The 8,333-nt window shown below is 60.9% G+C and overlaps 1 protein-coding gene across 8 annotated transcripts in view; it reads left to right on the top strand.

The window, feature by feature from the left end:
* Positions 1–1,045: 1,045 nt before the first annotated feature.
* Positions 1,046–8,333, top strand: part of PDLIM2 (PDZ and LIM domain 2) — a 16,563-nt gene continuing 9,275 nt past the window's right edge. The window contains exons 1-6 of one of the 8 annotated variants that reach the window (XM_017889976.1): positions 1,046–1,067; positions 3,345–3,439; positions 4,091–4,242; positions 7,440–7,509; positions 7,636–7,781; positions 7,942–8,020. In XM_017889976.1, coding sequence (XP_017745465.1) covers positions 3,347–3,439; positions 4,091–4,242; positions 7,440–7,509; positions 7,636–7,781; positions 7,942–8,020 — 540 coding nt within the window. In that variant the 5' untranslated portion in view covers positions 1,046–1,067; positions 3,345–3,346. Of the gene's footprint in view, positions 1,068–1,411; positions 2,274–2,325; positions 2,651–3,344; positions 3,440–4,090; positions 4,243–7,439; positions 7,510–7,635; positions 7,782–7,941; positions 8,021–8,333 lie in introns of those variants that run through there. The other 7 variants (XM_017889971.1, XR_001888761.1, XM_017889972.1 and 4 more) reach the window with 7 other exon arrangements.

The raw sequence follows: 8,333 nt of genomic DNA, 5'->3' as shown, positions 1-8,333 counted from the left end.
GGGGGAGGGAGCGGGGTGGTGAAGGGAGGATCAGAGGCTGCTGGGGATGGCTCACTCATGAGAGGGGAGGGCGGTGACATGGCTTACCCAGGGCCACAGAGAGGCTACAAGCAGGACGTGTCCCTTCTGTGCCAGAGTTGTGCCCTGCCTGCATCCGCTGACTTGTCTTTGTGGTGGGTTTTGTGAATTCACAACCGACCCATCAGAAAGCCCTGCCAGATGAACCTGGTGCTGTTTGTAGAGTCTGTCCAAGGCATGCAGGAGGGGCTCTCTGAGGAAATGATTGGCTTTTTTTTGGTTCACTCTCCATTCCCAGAGGCAAGCACAGTGCCTGGTGCTCAGTACTCACTGGTGCTCAGTACTCACTGAATGAATGCTGTTGGAATGATTGCATGGAAGAACTGAATGGATGAATTTCCCTTCCTTTGGGTCCCTTCCCAGGAGTCCCCTCCCCATTTGAGGCAGGGACTCTGTTTGACACCTCTGTGCCATCGTTGGCTTTTGCCCATGGCCAAGCAATTTTTACAACAGGAGGGTAAGCGGCACATTATCCCCATTTTCCACATGGGGAAACTGAGGCCTGGAGGAGCTGAGGAAGTTGCTGAAGGTCACACAGCCAGTGAGACACAGCTGTGCACTTGGGGGCTCGTGTGTGCCCCCGGGGCTGTGCTCACCCTGCCTGTAGTTGCCTCTTCCCTCAAGAGGCTTCCAGTCTAGTCAGGGAGGTAGAACAGGTGCAATCAGTCCAGGTGGTCATGCCAGGAGGCTGGAAACCAGCCAATGGGAGAGGAGTTTGCACACCCAGGACAGAGGCTGTGGGAGGAGAGAGGCTGAACTGTGAACGCAGGGAGGCTGAGAAGAGGGCACGGGCAGGTGAGGGGCGTGGGGAGGCCACTCTTCACAGAGCGAGCGTGGAGGGAATGACTCACACCTGAGGCAGGCGAGGCACAGCTGCGCCCACAGGTGTGATCCCCTGAAAACACAGCAGCTTGGCAGCCAGAGGCTAAGTGGAGACCCAAGGAGAGGCGGCTCTGTGGCCCTGAGGTCCCCGGGGAGAGGGTTGTCAGGTACAGCTCCTCCTCCCTAAGTTGGCACCTGGGTCCCCTCCTTGGCTGCCCTCTCCTCATCCTTACAGCCTGAGCTCCAGATGCTTGAAAGAGGACGGGGAAGGGGGCAGGAAGCGGGGTGAAGGCCTGCAGAGAGGGTGAGGTGAGGGCCCACGGGAACGGGAAGGTACCAGCCTAGGGGTGGGGGTGTCCAGTGAACCCCCAGCCAGGAGGCTCTCTCTCCATCTCCTAGGGCCCCTGCGGGTCCCCTTTCCAGGCAGAGAAGTTCCAGGCAGAGAAGTTCTGCGCTGGCGAGAAACCAGCGCTCAGGAAGGGAGTTGGCGGGAGGAGGGTGGCCTTGGTTTGGGATTTGTGTGTGTCAAGGCCGCATCTGCGCCAGCTTCCGAGCCTGGAGTAGGTGGAGGAGCCAGATGGACCGCAGACGCACCCAGGCAGCCCACCCTGCCCAGGACTTGGGGATGCGGAGCGGGAGAGCGCGGCCGGCGTGGGAAAGCTTTATGGGGCTGCCCCCTCGGCCGTCTGCGAACTGGGGCGCGGGGCCGTCACTGGACCGGCTCCGCTGTGCCCCGGGCGGTCGGGGGCGTACGGGCGCTCCGGGGAGGATGCGGGCGCCACCGGCTGGACGGCTGCAGCCTGCAGGGGGCCCTGGGGACAGCCTGCCCCATCCCCCCGGCGGGCTCGGGCCAGGTGGCAGCGCCTGGGCTCGCCGCGCGGAGGCGGCGGCTTCCCGGGCCAGGGGCGGCGGCAGGGGCGGCCCCGGGATCACATGGGCGGAGGCAGGTCCCGGAGCCCCGGGCGGGCTCTCCCCAGAGTCGGGCAGACGGCAGCGGGAGCTGCGGCGTCTCCTCGCCCTCTCTCCCTCCCGGGCCTGGGCGCTCAGCCCGACAGGTGAGCGGCAGCCAGGTGAGCGTGCCCACCTGCGCCCCTCCGCGCGGCCCGCCATCCCCGGCGCCCGGTTCCTCTCCGCGCCCCTCTCGGCGCGGGACCCTGGCCTCGTCCCCGGCCCGGCTCCTTGCAGCTTCGCATCGGCGGGGGCGCCCCAGCGGGTTGCACTCTCCCCGGCCGGCGCGCTCCTCCTCCAGCCCCCGGCCCGCAGGGTACTTTGCCCTCAGAGCGAAAGAGGCACCAGAACTGGGAGAGCCGGGCCATCCAGCTGGGCACCTCCCCGCGGCGCCCGCAGCGCGGAGTCCACTGACCGGCTCAAAGGTCTGGGAGTCTCAGGGCGGCCGCCGAGTCGCCAGAGCCGGCCTCGAGGACTGGGGTGGTGGCGGTGCGGGGTACAAAGGCCAGGCCTGGGCCCAAGGGGAAGGCAGCCGGGGGATGGAGCGGACAGACCGCTGGTGCTCTTGATAGATTCTCGCAGCGCTTGCGTCCCCTGGGCAGCCCCAGGATGGGTGCTGGGCAGGGTGGTGCCCAGCCGGGTACCGCGGCTTCCTGCCTGGGTTGGCTCCTGGTTCCAGAGCTAGAGGCTCAGGAAATCCCACAAGGGTCTGTCTGCAGGGGCACTTCCTTGCCCAGCACAGGGGCTGTGGATGGGAGGCCTGTCACCACCGCTGTCTGTTGGGCAGCATCAGGAATCTAGGGTGGGTGTGCCCAGTTTGACAGATGAACCCTGGCCTCCTTGCCCTGGCAGCAGGCCCCTGGGGGAGGTGGGGAGCCTGGTCTTGCCCGTGTGAGCCACTTTGCCAAGAACGAGGTGGGCAGCTAGGAGGCCCATGTGAAGACCCAGCCTCACCCCACCAGCCCCTCACCTGGCCAGTGACTTCCAGTCTGTACTGGTGCCAGCCTGTTCCTCCCGCTTCCTGAGCCCTCCTCTCCCTAGGCCACTCACCAGCCCTCCCCAAGAGTGGAGAGGAAGTACCGTGTGCTGTGGGTTTTGGGGACAGGAAGCAAGGGCTAGTGGGACTGAGCCCTGATGGTGGAGGAGGGGAGATAGAGGCGGTGCTGGCTTCTCCTCCACTTGCCAGCCCCTGCCCCCCATGCTCCAATAAGCCCCCCACCTGGCAGCCTGGGCCGCCCCCTCCTGGGAGTCGCTCCCTGGGCTGAAGCCTAAGGAAGGGAGAACACAGAGGCATGGCTTCCCAGGGTGGGGGGAAGTGAAACAGGGGTGAGGGAGGGAGTTAACCACTTCCTCTACCCACCCCAAAGACCCTGAGTAACTGCTCCAGGAGCTGTCGTGCCCTCTCCTTCTCCCTTTGGCCCCTCTCCTGCTGCCTTACAGTACCCCCAGAGCCGGGTGGGGGCGCGGACTTCACCTCCTGGTCCTGTCTTCCTCAGGTATGGTGCTCACAGTGGATGTGGCCGGGCCGGCGCCCTGGGGCTTCCGTATCACAGGGGGCAGGGATTTCCACACGCCCATCATGGTGACCAAGGTAAGGATGGTGGCTCCAAGAGGTGAGGGGGTCCTGCCAGAAGTGAGGTCAGCCTTGTTCACCCCACTCTGCACAGAAGGCTTGCTTTTTCTGTTTTGGAGCCAGGGACCTGCTGCTGCCTGGTGTGCTGGCTGCAAGGGAGCCGTGGCCCTTTGCCACGGGGATGTGGTGGCCACTTCAGGAACAGACCTTGGGAGTGAAAAAGAACTGGGCCGAGGACAGGGCCTGCTCTTGCCTCCCCAGTTGCCATCCCCACACCTGCAGGCAGCCATTTTGGTGGTTACTAGAACAAGAGCCCCAGAGTTCTTGGCAGTCTCCTCTTGACCCGGGCCGGGCTGGGAGCATTCGCAGGAGGGCTGTGCAGGCAGTCACCTGCAAGGTGTGATTTGCACGGGCAAGGCTCTCTATCCAAAAGTATTTCCAAGCACAGTTCCTGAAATTCTGCCACTGCACCTTCTTTGGGAGGCTCATTAGAATGCCAATGTGGGGGGACAGCTGATCAGTTGGGTGTCATGAGCAGGCAGAGGGACGTGCAGGAGGGTGCAGGCAGGCCTGGGTCAAGCCAGCCTCTGTGTTTCTTGGGTAGCAGAGTGGGAAGTCCCTTCCCCAGGTGGGCCATGGTCTGAGCATGCCAGCTTCTCATGCCTACAGGTGGCTGAGCGGGGCAAAGCCAAGGACGCTGACCTCCGGCCTGGAGACATAATTGTAGCCATCAACGGGGAAAGCGCGGAGGGCATGCTGCATGTGGAGGCCCAGAGCAAGATCCGCCAGAGCCCCTCGCCTCTGCGGCTGCAGCTGGACCGGTAGGGCCTCCAGCTCTGCAGAGCCTGTGGCATTCCCCTTCCCCCCGCCACCCCACGGAGCAGCCGTTGCTCCTGCCCATGGCCTAGAGCTCAGCCCTAAAGCGGCCTTCTTGGGCCCTCTCTGCACCTCGGTGAGAAGGTCCTGGGCTCTGCTTCCTGCAGCAGGGTGGGCTGAGGGGTGTTCCCGTGCCTGGTTGGGTAAAGGTGGGCGCCAGGCTGGGCGTGCAGTCACAGGCTGGGCAGGGCGAGCTGGCACCAGCCACCTGGAAGCCCGGGTTTGACTGGTTCCCAAGAGTGTGCAGGGCACAGGGCGTGGGCATGAAGTGGGTTGAAGAGGGGAAACTTCTGGGCTAGGTATGCCCGAGGCTGGTCCCCAGGACTCCTGCCTCCAACAGAGTATGGCCTTTGTTTAGTTCCCAGCTGGAAGTGAGGACTTAGGGGGCTCATTCCTCAGAGCCTGTCTGTTCCTCCCCATCATGGCTCTGGGCCCTGCTGGTGAAGTTGGATTTCCCATCCTGGGCCTTACTCCTAGGCTTTTGAGCCTATAAGCCAAGGTGGGGCCAGGGTGGGGCCTGGAGGCCAAGCTATAGGGGGAGCAGGTGGCTCCCTGGGGTGGGGCTTCACAGTGAGTCACAGATCAGGAATGCCAGGAGATTCCCAAGTCAGGAGAGCCCTCTACACAGGCCTGGAACATGAGTCAGACACCTCTTGCGTCCTGACCCCCACATTGTCCTGCTCTCTTCAGCCCTACCAAGCCCCTCCTTCTCCAACTGCCCTGCCCTGCGGTGTGGCAGAAGCTGACTCCCTTCATGTCGCTCAGGTCCCTGGGTGTTTGCAGCAGTGGGACCCCGAGAAGGAGGGTAGAGAGCACCTCATGGTTTCTGGGAATGAGGTGACACCGTCTCTTCCTCTGGGGTTCTCTGGAGGGTTCAGGGCTCCGGGGAGGTAGGTAGGCCTGGGCTGTAAGTCAGGCCTCTGGTTCTGCACCAGACAAGCCCAGACTCCAGTCTTTTAACTTTTTTTTTTTTTTTTTTTGAGACAGAATCTTGTTGCCAGGCTGGAGTGCAGAGGCGTGATCTCGGCTCACTGCCACCTCTGCCTCCTGAGTTCAAGCGTTTCTCCTGACTCAGCCTCCCGAGTACCTGGGACTACAGGCACGTGTCACCACACCCAGCTAATTTTTGTATTTTTAGTAGAGATGGGGTTTCACCACGTTGGCCAGGATGGTCTCGATCTCCTGACCTCGTGATCCACCCGCCTCGGCCTCCCAAAGTGCTGGGATTACAGGTATGAGCCACCGCGCCTGGCCCAGTCTCTTAACTTTTGCTGACGTGCCCCTCACATCTCCGGCCTCCTACCCTCCCAGGTGGCCTCTCTAGCATCAGAAGCCCTGGGGCAGGAAGCAGGGCTCCAGGCTGGAGCCAGAGCCTGCGCTCCCCTCACTCTGATCCCATGGCTCTCCCAGGAAGCTGAGGGTCCTGTTGCCCTACATCTCTAGAAGTAGAAGCAGCCTCACAGCCAGGAATGTGTGGCAGGATGGGACGAGGCAGGCTGTCCCCTAGCCCTGACTTCAGTTACCTCCCACTCAAGGCTCCAGCTGGGTTCCTCTTTGGAAGAGGGTACCCAGGGAGCTGGGAGGGGGGAGCCCCTCTCACTGGTGGGGAGCTGGGCCTGCTTGTCTGGAAGGAGGCAGGTGAGTCTTACCCTTTGTTTAGCTGGGGAGACCCCCGAGGAAGGCATCAGGAGTGACGCTCTCAAAGGCACCCTGGCCTCCAGTGGGCAGGGTGCGCAGCTGGCCCAGTCACCATGGCCTCTAGAACTGGAGGCAGCTCACTTTCCCTCTCTGGGCTTCAGTTTCTCCATGGGTTAAAATATAAAGGATTATTTCTATGAAATCAGTAATCGGGCCGGGCGTGGTGGCTCACACCTGTAATCCCAGCATTTTGGGAGGCCAAGGTGGGCAGATCACCTGAGGTCAGGAGTTCAAGACCAGCCTGGCCAATGTGGCAAAACCCCGTCTCTACTAAAAACACAAAAATTAGCCAGGTGTGCCAGCGGACACCTATAATCCCAGCTACTTGGGGAGGCTGAGGCAGGGAGAATTGCTTGAACCCGGGAGGCAGAGGTTGCAGTGAGTCATGATTGCGCCATTGCACTCCAGCCTGGGAGACAGAGTGAAACTCCATCTCAAAAAAAAAAAAAAAAGTAATCTTCCCCCATATCAATCTACAAACCCGAGGCTGAGCGACATCAGTGACAAAGTCCAGAGGGCAGGATAATGTGAGGACTCTAATAAAATTGAATGTTTGAACTTTCTGATGAAGTTATATACATTCTACTTTTTAGAACCAAACTATCCTTTCTTTTTGGGGAGTGGGTTTTGTTGTTGTCGTTGTTTGAGATGGAGTCTCTGTCGCCCAGGTTGGAGTGCAGTGGTACAATTTTGGCTCACTGTAACCTCTGTCTCCCAGGGACAGGCAGTTCTCCTGCCTCACCCTCCCAAGTAGCTGGGGTTACAGGCATACGTCATTATGGCCTGGCTAACCTTTTTTTTTTTTTTTTTTTTTTTAAAGTATAGACGGGGTTTCAGCTTGTTGACCAGGCTGGTCTTGAACTCCTGACTTCAAGAGATCCACCCTCCTCAGCCTCCCAAAGTGCTGGGATTATAGGCGTGAGCCGCTGTGCCTCGCCTTGGTGTTTTTTGAGACAGAATCTCGCTGTGTTGCCCAGGCTGGAGTGCAGTGGGGCAATCATGGCTCACTACAACCTCCGCCTCCTGGGCTCAAGTGATCCCCCCACCTCAACCTCCCAAGTAGCTGGGACTACAGGCATGCTCCACTATGTGCAGCTACTTAAAAAAAAATTTTAGTAGTGACGAGGTCTTCCTATGTTGCCCAGGCTGGTCTTGAACTCCTGGGCTCGAGGGATCCTCCTGCCTTGGCTTCCCACAGCGTTGGGATGACAGGCGTGGGCCACTGTGCCTGGCCAACTGTCCTTTCTTTGAAGAAACCATGGTGGTCATTGATGATAGTTGTTTGTCTTGAGTTTGAGAAAGTTAAAAGTTGACAACCTGATGTCCAAATTTTCTGTAGCTTTTACTGGTGTTGAGAACCAGATCTGGGAACAGTTTTGGCCTCTTTTGGGGATTGTTGGGTGCAGGGCCCCTGTGTCACTACCTCCCTCTGTTGCCTCCTCAGGTCTCAGGCTGCGTCTCCAGGACAGACCAATGGGGACAGCTCCTTGGAAGTGCTGGCGACTCGCTTTCAGGTAAGCTGGTGCCCTCCCCTGGGAGCCTCAGCACCCTGATCACTGGTGCATGAGAGTGAGGCCCGAGGGCAGGGCGGCCTTGGTGGGGCAGCCCTGCCTTTCCTGACATGGCCACTCTCTCCACAGGGCTCCGTGAGGACACACACTGAGAGTCATTCCTCCCTAAGGTCCTCCTACTCTAGCCCAACCTCCCTCAGCCCGAGGGCTGGCAGCCCCTTCTCACCACCACCCTTCAGTAGCCCCCTCGCTGGAGAGGCGGCCATCAGCCGCAGGTGAGCACGCCCATGGGTGGGCACCTTGGTCGCCTGGGCTGCCAGCTCCAGGCTGGCTTTTTGGAGTCGCAGGAGCTCTGCTCAGCGGAGCCTGGGGAAGCATCCTCCCTGGGCAAGCTGGGGGTGGCCCCAGCACACACTGTCCCTTTCCCACTTTCAGTTTCCAGAGTCTGGCGTGTTCCCCGGGCCTCCCTGCTGCTGATCGCCTGTCCTACTCAGGCCGCCCCGGAAGCCGACAGGTGAGGCTCTGTAGGGGAGGACAGGCTAGAGGAACAGAAGCACCTCCTGTTCCTGTGGGTTGCCAGTGCCCCAGGACTGCAGGCAGCCAGGCCCACCTGGGCAGCCAGGGCCTCCTTCGCCTGGCGTCAGGCATACTCTGCTCCTGAGCCAGAGAGGCCACGCTTCTGGTTGTGGGCCACATGTGCTGTGCCCAAGACCTGCCTGGCAGTGCCCAGTGGCCTGTCCATCTCCTGCACCCCTCTAACCACCCCTCTCCTCTCCCCTCCCCTCATCCCCCTCCCCTCATCCCCCTCCCTCATCCCCTCCCCTCCC

This window comes from Rhinopithecus bieti, unplaced genomic scaffold (genome assembly GCF_001698545.2).
Source record: "Rhinopithecus bieti isolate Rb0 unplaced genomic scaffold, ASM169854v2 scaffold_20129, whole genome shotgun sequence".
Lineage (NCBI taxonomy): Eukaryota > Metazoa > Chordata > Mammalia > Primates > Cercopithecidae > Rhinopithecus > Rhinopithecus bieti.
This window is presented reverse-complemented; position numbering and strand designations above follow the sequence as displayed.